Raw genomic sequence first — 13,023 nt, forward strand, 5'->3', positions numbered from 1 at the left:
CAGCTGATCACATGTCTACCAAGTCCAACCGCTTCTCCACCTATAACCCTAATCCTAGTAAACCATGTATTTTGATGGCTGATGGATCTCCAATTATGGTTTCTGGCGAAGGACGTGTTCCGATAACTAGTTCCATGTATCTTTCTACAGTGTTGCATGTTCCGAGTCTTTCTTCCAGCCTTCTCTCAATCAGTCAGATAACTAAAGCTTTGAAGTGCAAGGTTACCTTTTATGAGACACATTGTGTTTTCCAGGATATTCTCACTAGAACAACACTTGGCTTAGGCAAAGATAGAGGGGGCCTATACTACTTGGAATTGCAGGAGGAGAAAAAAGATGACAGTTTAAGAGCATATAAATCAACAAGTGTGTCTAATTCTGAAGAACGAGTTTGGTTGTGGCATAAACGATTAGGACATCCTTCTTTTGGATATATGCAAAAACTGTTTCCTAAGTTGTTTTCAGAACTTGAAATACCTAATTTCATTGTGAAGCTTGTGAACTAGCTAAGCATCATCGTGTTCCTTACCATTTAAGCATGACTAGAAGTTTATCTCCTTTTGATATTGTACATAGTGATGTTTGGGGTCTTTCACGTGTCACTACTACTGGTGGCTTTCGTTGGTTTATTACCTTTATTGATGATTATTCTCGGGTCTCTTGGGTACACTTATTGAAAGACAAGAGCGATGTTCATGCCGTCTTCAAAAGCTTTCATAAGTTTGTTCTCACCCAGTTTGACAGAAAAATTCAGGTGTTAAGATCTGATAGAGGTGGCGGGTATTTAAATCAAGGTATCTCCTCTTACTTCTTGGAACATGGAATTGTCCGCCAAACTTCGTGTAGTGATACCCCACAGCAAAATGGAGTTGCTGAGCGGAAAAGTCGTCACCTATTAAAAGTCACTAGGTGTTTGTTGTTCCAAATGAATGTGCCAAAAATATTTTGGGGGTGATGATATCATTACCGCAACACGGCTGATTAACAAAATGCCTTCTCGGGTTCTGAAGTTTCAAACACCATGTGATGTTCTTTCTTCAAGCACTTCACGGCAACCACATGATTCTTCTCCTATAAATTTTTTTGGGTGTGTTTGCTACGTGCATGTCCATAAACAAGATAGGAGTAAATTGGATCCAAGAGCTCTCAAATGTGTTTTGTTGGGTTATTCAGCTACACGGAAAGGCTACAAGTTTTGTCACCCTCCCACGGGAAAGATCTATGTATCCATGTATGTAACCTTTTGTGAAGATCAAGGCTACATCTTAGAGTATTCAACGACTCCTCTTCAGGAGGAGCATAGAACATACTGTGAAGATCAGCCTTGGTTTGATCTTCCTGGTTCAGTACCTAAGGAAGGTGATATTTCTCAACCTCCTCAACCCCAGATTGCTACGCCGCCAATTCAGGTCTATAGACGAAGAGACAAGGCTCCTCCGGTAGCGGAATCAGAACCTCCTACAGCTTCTGCTGAGGCAAATTTAAGAGTTAATGAAGACGATGTTTTAGCTGACGAGTCAACAAATGTCAGAGATGTCGACGCAGCTGATGAGCCCACAAATGTTAGAGATGTTGATGCAAATGTTTAGGAAGATAGATATCCTAGTCGTATACGTAAACCTCCAACTTGATATAGGTATTCTACTGATCATCCAATTGCTAACTTTGTGTCTGCTCATTGTTTGTCACCCTCTTATGTTGTGTTTGCAAATAAGTTGTCTTCTGTTACAATTCCTACAAGGGTTGAAGACACTCTTGCTGATCCAAAGTAGAAGAAAAGAAAGCTCTAAATGAGAACTTCACATCGGTTGAGGTTGAACTACCAAGAGGAAAGAAGGCAGTCGGCTGCAAGTGGGTATTCACTGTGAAGTATAAGTCTAATGGAACTGTTGAAAGATACAAAGCAAGATTAGTATCCAAGGGTTATACTCAGACTTATGGAATTGACTATCAGGAAACCTTTGCTCATGTTGCTAAAATGAACACTATTCGTGTCTTGTTATCTTTAGCAACAAACAAGGATTGGCCACTTCAGCAATTCGATGTGAAAAATGTTTTTCTTAATGGATATTTGGAAGAGGAAGTATACATGGACATTCCTCCTGGATTTCAAACTTCCGATAATAAAGGAAAAATATGTGAGTTGAAGAAATCCTTATACGGTTTGAAACAGTCTCCTAGGGCATGGTTTGGAAGATTTACCCAAAGCATGTTGAGATATGGATTTCAGCAAAGTTAGGCAGATCATACCTTATTCCTCATACGTTTAAGGAACGGAAAACTCATCATGCTTATTGTGTATGTGGATGACATTATAATGACAGTCAGAAGAAATGGGGAAGGTAAAATCTTACTTAGCCAAAGAATTTGAGATAAAGGACCTAGGAGAGTTATGCTACTTCCTAGGAATTGAAGTGGCAAGATCAGAAAAGGGTATCTACATCTCTCAAAGGAAATATATCCTAGATCTTCTAGCTGAGACAGGTATGTTGGGATGCAGGCCTATTGATACGCCAATTGAACCAAATCAGAAGCTGAGAGAAGACACTGATGGTATTCCGGTGAATAAAGAAAGATATCAAAGGTTAGTAGGAAGACTGATTTACCTTTCTCACACTCGTCCTGATATTGCATACTATGTGAGTGTTGTAAGTTAGTTTATGCATGCTGCACGAGAGACACATATGGACGCAGTATATCGAATACTTCGCTACCTAAAGTCGGCACCAGCAAAAGGGTTACTCTTTTCTCAGAATAACCACACAGAGGTTGAAGCATACACAGATGTAGATTGGGCAGGCTCAGTGATTGATCGTAGGTCTACCTCCGGATATTGTTCATTTTGTGGGGGGAAACCTAGTAACTTGGCGCAGCAAGAAACAATCAGTCGTAGCCAGATCTAGTGCAGAAGCAGAGTTTAGGGATATGACTCATGGGATATGTGAGTTATTATGGTTAAGAATACTATTGACAGAGATTGGTTTCAAGCCTAAAGGTCCAATAAAGTTGCACTGCGATAACAAGGCTACCATCTAACGTAGCGGAAGCGTAATAATTTGGGTCAAGGATCCAAAAGGTAGTGAAAACTAGTGTGAAATCAACAGATTCGCAAAATCTATAAGAAAACTAGAGAACAATAACTAAATAAACTATCTTTGATAAATCAAATAAGATAATAATATTGAATGTGTGTGAATTCTACAAGGATAGGCCTTCTTATATAGGCTTCACTATTTCCTAAAAGTAATAAAACTAGAAAAGGAAATCATACTAAACTAGGAAACTAATAAGTTCTAGAATAGGGAAATCATAAAATTAGGAAATAATACTAGGAATAGAATACGGTTTGATTCTAATGTCAAACATGGGTGACTTGGTCTAGATGTTCTATACTGAGAATCTACATTCTTTTTGCTGTTATCATCAACCCATCCAATGGAGTATGATTTAGGATGTGGATGAGTAGACAATTGCAAGTGTTCCACCAATCTAGATGAAACAATATTTTGACAACTTCCACTGTCAATAATCATATCACAGATCTTGTTTTGCACACGACATTGAATGCGGAATAGACGATTACAAGTTGGATCGTCTGCACGAGGAATAGATAACATATTTCGAATAACACAAGTGGCATAATCTCCTTCCTCTCCTTGCTCCCCATAAGTAGGTATATCTCCGATATTTTGAGGAAATTCTTCACTTTCTTATTCATATGCATCAGCAGATTCCTCTTCAGTCATCAATGTGCACCCACTTATACATTGATTTGATGTATGACCCGGTTGCTTACACTTATAACACATGTTTTTGGGTATGGTTGTGGAGAAAGCATGAAAGATTCTATCTTTAAAGCATTATTAATGACAGAATGAAGAGAAGTATATTGTTGAGTAGCTAACCTTTCTTGTATACTCCAATCAAGTCCATTGATGAACCACTCAATTGTTTGATCAACCGTCTCATTCAGCTGGTTCCGAGATAACAAACGGGAAAATTCTGTTACATACTCTTGTACTGTGCGGTTGCCTTGGCGACAGTTTTGCAACTGTGTGGTTGCCTTGGCGACAGTTTTTCAAACTGATGAACAAGGTTTGCATCTAGTCTGGAGGAAGAAATCTTCTCTTCAGCAATTGTTTCATGGCTGTCCAGGATTGAACTGGTCGAAATCCTTGATTGGCTCGTTCTATTTGAAGATGATCCCACCATGAGGAAGCTGGTCCAGTAAACTTGAGAGCAACAAGCTCTATTTGTTGATCTTCAGGTATGCGCATATAAGCAAGGAAGCGATCAACTGTACACAGCCAATCTAAGAAATATTCAATGTGTAAGAGTCCATCAAACGGGGTTATATAAGCTTTGGGGCGATAGTTTTGTGGATTTCCCATTTTCCTTTGCTGGCGCGGTGGTGGAGGATAGTAATATGGCTCATAATATTCAGCATCAATTGCTTGTTGTTTTGTAGAAGATTTGAGCAAGTTTTGGGGAGTAGAGTAAGAACTGAAATCTTCAAAGAATTCAAATTGTGGGGTTGTGTAAGGTGGACAAGAAGAGTATGCTGGAGTGGACTGTAATGGATGATAATATGATTTATTTAGGGAGGAATAATGGGTGGAAGAAGGTTGGGAAGAGGCTGGGGGGGTTTGAAGATGAGTGGTAGAGTTGGGAGGGTGGAAGTATGGGGATGGATAATTTCATCTTGGGTTTTAGGTTTTTCTCCAGGTACCTTCTTTCCTTCTTATTTCTTTCCTTCTTCTCCCATGAACTTAATAAACATACTTTCGATTTTTTTTGTGATATCGTCGAAACGTTCATCCATTAATGTGGTTAGCTTCTTTTCAATATTGATTCCCATTGCTTCCACATCAGCTTCTAGGTCTTTCCTCAAACTAGTCCTTAACTCTTCAATCTTCTTATCACCCATGTTAGTGGAGGCTCTCAATCGAGGCTCTGGCACCACTTAACGTAGCGGAAGCGTAATAATTTGGATCAAGGATCCAAAAGGTAGTGAAAACTAGTGTGAAATCAATAGATTCACAAAATCTATAAGAAAACTAGAGAACAATAAGTAAATAAACTATCTTTGATAATAATATTGAATGTTTGTGAATTCTACAAGGCTAGGCCTTTTTATATAGGCTTCACTATTTCCTAAAAGTAATAAAACTAGAAAAGGAAATCATACTAAACTAGGAAACTAATAAGTTCTAGAATAGGAAAATCATAAAGTTAGGAAATAATACTAGGAATAGAATACGGTTTGATTCTAATGTCAAACAGGGGTGACTTGGTCTAGATGTTCTACATCACATCAGCATTGCTCACAATCCTGTCCAACATGACAGAACCAAGCATGTGGACAGACATTTCATCAAAGAAAAATTGGATAAAGGTGTCATCAGCACTCCTTTTGTAAGAACTGAAAATCAGATTGCAGACATCCTAACAAAAGGAGATCCAAGTCGACCATTCAGCTCTTTCATTGACAAGCTTGGTATGCTAGATATCTACACACCCGTTTGAGGGGGAGTGTTGAGTTACTAGCCTTATGGTCAGGATGTTTATGTTAGTGTAACATAGTGCATATGTTCAAGAATTGTGCAGAGGTATAAATCTGTATACATTTAGTTATGCAGGATAGGAATAGTGTACAGTGTTGTTGAATAGTGGTTAGATATTTTTACCCTTTAATGGTATAGTTGTAACTGTTCAAAATCAATCTATAAAAGAGAGGGCTTACCTCTGAGTGGTTTACACTCTTCCATTCACTCTCTCTTGATTTCCACAATGTCCATTCTTTTTAGGCTTGATGGGAATGACATTTTCAGGTAATTCCTCGATTCATATTCTTGTCGAGTTTTCAACAATATACCAGATTTAAAGTGTTGAGTTGTTATTACAGTTTTGGCTTCTTTCTGTAAGGAAGTGCGATTAGTTTACTTTGTTGTCATGAATGATGTTTTATTAGTTTCTAATTGTCTATTGAATCCAATAAATGTAGCATTAGTTTGTAGAAACTGAAGATATACAGGAACAATGTCTTATTGTAGCAAAATTGAGTTCCAAGAGGTAATATCTGGTTCTTGGTGAGAGGTTTGGAACCGTCCATTATTATTCTATAGTTTCAATTGCCAATACTTTTGAACTTAAGGCTAGGCTATGAACTAGACTAGGCTCGGGTGATTCAGTAATGGGCAACAACCACAAAATTAAGCATATTTTTTGTAAACTATATCTGGATTATGCATCTTAAGCGGTTACAACCATTTAGACTATAGCCTTAGTTTAGTTGATGTAGAATGTTTTCTGTCTAGAATACTATTTGTTTCCTGTTAAGGTAGGTTGTGGACCGTGTGGTATCGTACTAACCTATTTTTTTATGCAAATTGATCATGTTGTATTGCTTTGTACTGTATTTTTGTTCTCTGGTATCTATCATTGGTGCCGGTGGGCGAGTCGAACTCTCCTTGTTCTTTATATCTATCTCTGCGTTTGAGTTTTTAAGGAAATATAAATAGGTGAATAAAACAAGAATTTTCCGGTTTGTTACTGCTTGAAGATCTGATACCCATTATGATCCTGTGTTTGAAGTTTGAGTCTCCTTGCGGCCAAAGGTGTGCTAAAATACCTAATGTCTTAACAAAGGTGTGTGTGGGTTATAGTCTCATGCTCGGATCATGAGGACTAGTGGGGTGTGCTAAAATACCTGATGTCTCTCGTTGTTTAGGCGAACTTTGGTTTGCTTGCACAACTTACTTGTTAAGTAATCCAGAATTGGATTATGCTGTTTCAAACTCTATCTAACCTTAGTTCTCTTAATGTCATGAGAACCATCAAGCAGAACACTTAATTGTTTCGGGGAATTGGTTTGTCTCTGTTCTAGTGTCTCTTCCGAATTTGTTAAGTACATGCATCACGGTTCCTCTGGATTTAAAGAACTGGACTCAAATACCAGGATTCTCTATGTAGTTTGCACATGGCACTGCTGATGTTTTGCGCCTTAAGGGGTGGAGAAGAAATATTCTCTTTGTTATAGATTACTTTAATTACTTTCATTTGGACTCTTCTTTCTCATAACAAGCAAGAAGGTTTTCTGATGGTCAATTATTTTCATCGTTTTCGTCGCATATCGCCAGCCAGCATCATCCAATTCTGCCGAGTGCCTTCACAGAGTATAATCCCATGGGATAAGAAAGAGTTCATAAGTTGTATCTATTTGCTCCTTGTATATTCGAAATTCAGTATCGTATTTTCTATAACCTGTATGAAGCCCCCTACTCAACATTAAACATTTTCATTGGTATATGAATAAGCACTTCTTAAGGACGTTAGCCGTCTTACAGAATATTTTTATTGTTGCAATATTCAAGTTTAACAAAATCATAATTTTGGGATATATTTTCTTGCAGATGTGATAATTCTACGAGCAGACGAGTGAAAGAGTCTAGCATACCAAGGAATCCCCAATTGACCCATCTTTTGGATTTGCTGCATTAGATGGAGAACTGCATGTTATATCCTCGTTGAAGTCATTGGAGCCCGCAGAAAACTGAAGGCCTAAGAGGAGGGCATGGAGATCTCTGACAACAAAGAAATCTTTTCAATCCCCCTTCACTAATTTTGCAGCCAGTATTTATAGCAGTCATAAACCTTTGTCAGCAGTTGATCTAGATTTGTGCATAAGATTGTGTAGCTCCAATTGACCTTGTGTTCATCTTCCTATTGTTATCGTCGATGTACAGAATATGTTAAATGGCTCTCATCAGTATTTACATAAATATTTTTCTATATTCTACATGATACCAATATTGTATTTTTTTTTCTTTTTCTTTTGGAGTGTCTCAACTTTCTACCTCTGGTGTATATAGAAAAGGCGGTTAACGTTTTTTTCTTCTGGAAGCTGCACTTGAATTTCAAGTTCTGCACAAAACAGTGATGCAAGGGCAATTGGCCTTGCCCTGTATGTTAAGGTCACAGATTTTATACATCTAGCTAAGGAGAAAATATGTCCTCCTGTCAGCTCTTTGTGATACTTTACATATGGGATTCTCATTCTTACCCAATCATTCTTCAATATTCTTTTGAAAACAAGAGCATTCATGCGAGGAATTTTGCTATTCACAGAAGCAGACTTCACAGAGAAAACCCATGTTTTTATCTCCTACCCGTCCTCTTTTCCCACATTATTCAACTTCGCAGCAAAGAAGTGAGCTCACTGATCTATGCACCGTAGAACCTTAGAACCTTCTTTTAAAAAGAAACTCCAATAAAAGCCAGGAGCAAACAAAGATCATTTTTGCTGTTTGCAATCTCATAAAGTCTTGGAAATGTAGAGCTTAAAGGACCTTGAGCAAACCATTTATCTTTTGTTATTTTGTTGGGAATTTTGTTGCCTTCGGCAATTCTAAATTGTGTGTGCCTAAAGAAATCCTCTTCAGTGCAAAGGGAACACTAAGAAGAGTTGGTCTAAAGTCATCTTTGGGCATGTATCCTTGTAATATAAACTTTATGTTGTCTTACCTTGTGTGTACGCTCATGGAAGTGGAAATAAAACAACAGATAATTAGCTGTTCGCAGGTTGAATCTACCTAGCTTGTAAGTTCCTCGCTTAGCTTATGATGTAAATGATTTCTTTGTTCAAAATAAAAGAAACTTAACATCGAAGGTTAGAACTTAGAATCATGGTTCTATGCTATTTGTCCCGAGCTAGCATTGTTGCTGAAATATTAGGTATATTATTCACCGATCCTCATTGCATAAATACGAACGGCAGTCTTCAGCGATGGCATACTCCTCTTCATTAGTTAAGTTTCCCTGATAACAATGAATAGAGCAAACAGATGAAAGGAAAAATAAATGACAACATCTAGCGGATGAAAATACAGATGACAGAGTAGCACAGATGAAGAAAATAAGCATGCAATAGAAATTGTCCATTAGCCAGATTTCTTTAACAACAGGAAAGGGCCAAAGAAACTCACATTAAGAAAATATTTGATTGCATTTGGCCAGAGGTCTTCTATAATTAGCTCTGCCACCTGCAATATAAAAACAAGCATGGTCAAGCCACTTGCTTCATTCACATACCAACGTTGGACTCCAGAGAATGTAAAACAAAACAAGAAAGTGTATCGTTAATAAATAATAACTAGGACAGCGCAAACGAAGTTTTTCTCCTTTTCGTGTTATCTTTGCACTTCTGAAATTATAATTTGAAAAAAAAATAATTATGTGACAACACAACGTACACAATGACATTACCTCATCAGGAATCCCTCTTGAATCATCCTCATGGTCAGAGAACCAGGTAAAGAAGCTGTAATCACAAACAATTACCGAGGATGAGTGCAATGCATACTCAGTAAAGCATCAAACAACTTTTTGAAGTAAAAAAAAATAAAGATGTTTTGGGAGAAGTATGGACATTGTTCAGTAGTTTCAATTTAGTGTTATCATCAAAGCCCTTGGCAGACCTTCGAATTTTAGACTGTTAACAACAAACTACTGGAATCATTCACAACAACTGAAACTACACACCTAGATTCCAGATATATTTATTAACCTGATTCTTTTTTGGGTATGGGATGCAAGAAACCGAGACATGACGCTCTGCATAGGCGAGTAAGCATAGATAGACAATGATCACTCTAGTGGACTTGTTTCCAAACAATAGTGCCAATATATAGACAAATATTTCCTTATACAAATGAATGTTTTTATGGCCCGCTAACCAAAACACTAATAAGGCTGATTAAAAGAAACACCATTGGGTTAAACCCAAGATATGATGTTATTTAGATACAAGTGCGAAGACAAAACTTCAGCAAAATGGAGGTTAGTGTAGCATGCAGAGAAGGAAAATGATGTTATTTGTTCATGTTTGAGACATTCAGACTGTTCAAATATTTTATACAAAAAATGTTTTTTTTTTAAGTTCAACTTTCAGTGTTTTTCTTTTAGCAATGCGAGGTGATGCCTCAAGGCAACGGCTCACCTTGACAAAAGAAGGTCTAGCCTCATATACGTCTCTTTACAAAAATTGAATAACTCAAGTAAATGTCATATAATGGAAACATTTATGCATTGACAACAGAAGACAATGATGAAAGGAAATTAACCTTATCTCACCACCAGTACATCCTCGTTTCTTCCCCTTTTTAACAAGACTCTCTTGTTGATTCCCAGTTGGACTAACCTTACAGAAAGAGATTGACAAATGAATGTTTTACTGCACGTATTCTTCAGGTCTAGTCACCCAAAAGCATAAGACAGAACTTCATTACCTTCCAATTGATATTGCAGCCGCGTATATCCATTTGTCTGCTAGAGTATGCTATTTTCTTTGTCAGAGTTGTATTTTTAAAGTAAGGATTCTCCCCAAATTTCTGCAACGAAGAACAAAAATCATAAAAAGAAAAGAAAAAGATAGAATTCTCAACTGTACAGAACAGAAAAAGGGATGGGAATATTGAGGAAACTCACTAAAGCTATCGTATACGCAGGTGTGCCATCATCAGTATCTTTAACATCGACAGACTCTAGAAACTTGAATATCTGGATCAGAGAAAGAGTGTTAAGTGAATATCGGTCTTCGATGCGTTAGGATGTCAAACCGAACAATCAGTCAAGACATTTGGAAAGTAAGAGGGCGAAAGAATAAAACAACTTTGAGTCCTAATGCAGTTCATGTACTTCCAAAGAAATCTAAACCTTTTGATCTTCCTCGCTCAAGAGAATGCCAAGTGTGTAATGACTCGAAAACTGCAAAAAAAAACAACAACAACAAAGGAATAGAGTTGTCAGTATACTCTACTACAGATAGCACATCGAGTCTCAAGAACTAAAAAATAGGGGAAGGATAGATTACATACAGCAGTTAACCAGAAATTAGGTATGGTCTCAATAATCTTGCTCCTCTTCTTGTAGACAGGTCTCAGTAATTCCGTATCCTTCAGACACTCTTCCTTCATTACCTTCCCTGACTTCAACTCAATTTCCTTCTGCAGTGCACACCTATTCCTTTTCCGGACTGCATTCTCTTCGGCCTATATCAATTTCCCGCAAACAGAAATGAATAAATAAATAGAGCTTAACATATATATTGCCTTCTTTTAAACCTAAAACAAATCTGCACCGATGAACCTTAAGCTCGGACAAAAAATAAAACATACAACTTAAGAAAACATAATAGCTATGATTGGCATATCTCACCTTCAGAATCTCTTCATGTACCTTCATCAACTTATCCCTAGATGACCCCATCTTCACTTTTGAAGGATTTTTTGTCTAATACATTTACTTACTGTCTCCTCTTTTCCTTCAGATATGTATAAAGAAAGAAAAAAAGTATAACACTCGAATTGCATCCTCTTCTTCTGCTTCTTATCCCCAATTACTCAAATATCGTTATAAACTAAATATAAAACAGAAACCAAGAAACTTACAAGTAATATCAACAACTATCAAGCGAAAATTATCTGTTAAATTAACAAATAATTGAATCAAAACAAATTTATGCAGAACACTGCTGTTGAATTAGATTCAATTTTAACAAAACTCAGTTCAACACACACGAAGTACATGAATCTATGCATCATACTCCAAGGTAAATACTCATTGTTTTAACAATGTTTCAAGTCCCGAAGTACGCATTAAGAGTGGTCCTATTAGTGTCTTCTTAAGTTCATATGCACTATAAGCACACAGCAGGACTATTATAGATTTTGACGACATTATACGAACAACACTTAATAAATTCAAAACACCGAAAAAACAATGACTGAGACAAATAAATAGTGTATGCGTTGTAAATCAACCACTAGCCTTGGGGCAGATATGTACTTGATTCAATTGGATAGAAACCAACATTCCCATAAACCCAATTTGCACGTCAAATTCATACCATTTGCCTCCAACCTAACCCTTCAAGGCTTAAGCCATTCTAAAGCAATTCGATGAGGTTTTAAAATGAAATCCATAAGCTAGTGTTCATGCTAACAACCAGAAACAAATACAGTTGGGAAACCAATTACCAAGTGGATAACTTGCAGAAATGTAGAGAGGCAGAAGTGCCAGTAGCTTATATTTTAAACCAAACAAATGTAGAAACACCCCAAACGGAAATTTCATGAAAACCGTCAAAACTTAATCAATATCAGTTAAAATGTTTCAAGAGCAGGGAATTAAGGTTTTGGAAGAACCAATGTGACATTTTGAAGAGGAGAAAGACAAGGATTGCTATGAAATGTGCAAAAGCTAATTCCTTACTATGGTACTTTAGAAATAATAGAACCCAAAATCAAATAAAGACATAAAAAACCCTTGATTACATAGCACTACACAGGGTGGTTATTGTTGTGGACATGGAATTACCCCTACACAGAAAGTGGTCATCTTTTGCTCAAAATATTGCATATCTGGTGTTGCATTTCGCTTTTGGAGTTGCTGAATATCTTTCAAAAACTTAAAGCCTTTAAAATGGTAGGGCAGAAAATAAACATTGCTTACAGATTCAAAATTTCAGTAGAAAATCAACAATCCAAGAAGCCTACTTGGTGGACCGTTGGCTTAAAAAAAAATAAAAAAAAAAATCATTGAACCAAATTGATGTACCTTGTGTTATTTGCAGTAAGATTGAGTAGTTGGAGAGCGAATTAACGTGAAGGTTCTTCTTTGTATGTATCAAAAGAATTAGATGATAATTTACTTCTACTTTAAAGGTTTATTGTAGGAATCCCAGAGATTTATCAGATATGTTACAAAGTGAGAGGGCAGATAATTTGGTGACGTAAAGCCCTAACTTTTCTTTTATCGTTTTTTTCGACAGCCTCAGCTGTTTTACGGTAAAACCATAATATTGGGCATACCAAAAACTTTATAGGCATACAAAGTCATTTTCCTAATCAGGTTGTATTGATAAGGGGTGTCTAATGGGTATGAATGACTTATATACCCTTAAACACTTCGAAAATATTGATTTATAGGCTTTAGGTTGGGCTGACTCGTGTTGATGAGTTATCA

At 36.9% G+C, this 13,023-nt stretch overlaps 1 protein-coding gene across 3 annotated transcripts; it reads right to left on the minus strand.

The window, feature by feature from the left end:
• Positions 1-8,579: 8,579 nt before the first annotated feature.
• On the minus strand, positions 8,580-12,811 carry LOC113282781 (NAP1-related protein 2-like). Of its 3 annotated transcripts, none has more exons than XM_026531859.1 (10): positions 12,616-12,810; positions 11,215-11,320; positions 10,875-11,048; positions 10,714-10,764; positions 10,486-10,557; positions 10,287-10,388; positions 10,122-10,198; positions 9,265-9,319; positions 8,985-9,041; positions 8,580-8,817 (listed from the first exon to the last, which is right to left on the minus strand). In XM_026531859.1, the coding sequence occupies exons 2-10, from the start codon at positions 11,263-11,265 to the stop codon at positions 8,743-8,745; spliced, it is 714 nt and encodes a 237-aa protein (XP_026387644.1). In that variant the 5' UTR covers positions 11,266-11,320; positions 12,616-12,810; the 3' UTR covers positions 8,580-8,742. The 3 variants fall into 3 exon arrangements, with proteins under 3 accessions (XP_026387644.1, XP_026387645.1, XP_026387647.1); XM_026531860.1 differs by having other exon boundaries at positions 11,215-11,416; XM_026531862.1 differs by lacking the exon at positions 11,215-11,320 and having other exon boundaries at positions 12,616-12,811.
• Positions 12,812-13,023: the final 212 nt, after the last annotated feature.

This window comes from Papaver somniferum, chromosome 5, assembly GCF_003573695.1.
Source record: "Papaver somniferum cultivar HN1 chromosome 5, ASM357369v1, whole genome shotgun sequence".
NCBI lineage: Eukaryota > Viridiplantae > Streptophyta > Magnoliopsida > Ranunculales > Papaveraceae > Papaver > Papaver somniferum.

Bases quoted from the DNA above. Each gene is read 5' to 3' on its own strand.
- LOC113282781 (XM_026531859.1), bottom strand. From the start codon at position 11,265: ATGGGGTCATCTAGGGATAAGTTGATGAAGGTACATGAAGAGATTCTG. The intron at 10,389-10,485 runs GTGAGTTTCCTC...TCTTCGTTGCAG, and splicing joins CTGCGTATACGATAGCTTTA to AAATTTGGGGAGAATCCTTA. The intron at 10,199-10,286 runs GTAATGAAGTTC...TCTTTCTGTAAG, and splicing joins GCTGCAATATCAATTGGAAG to GTTAGTCCAACTGGGAATCA.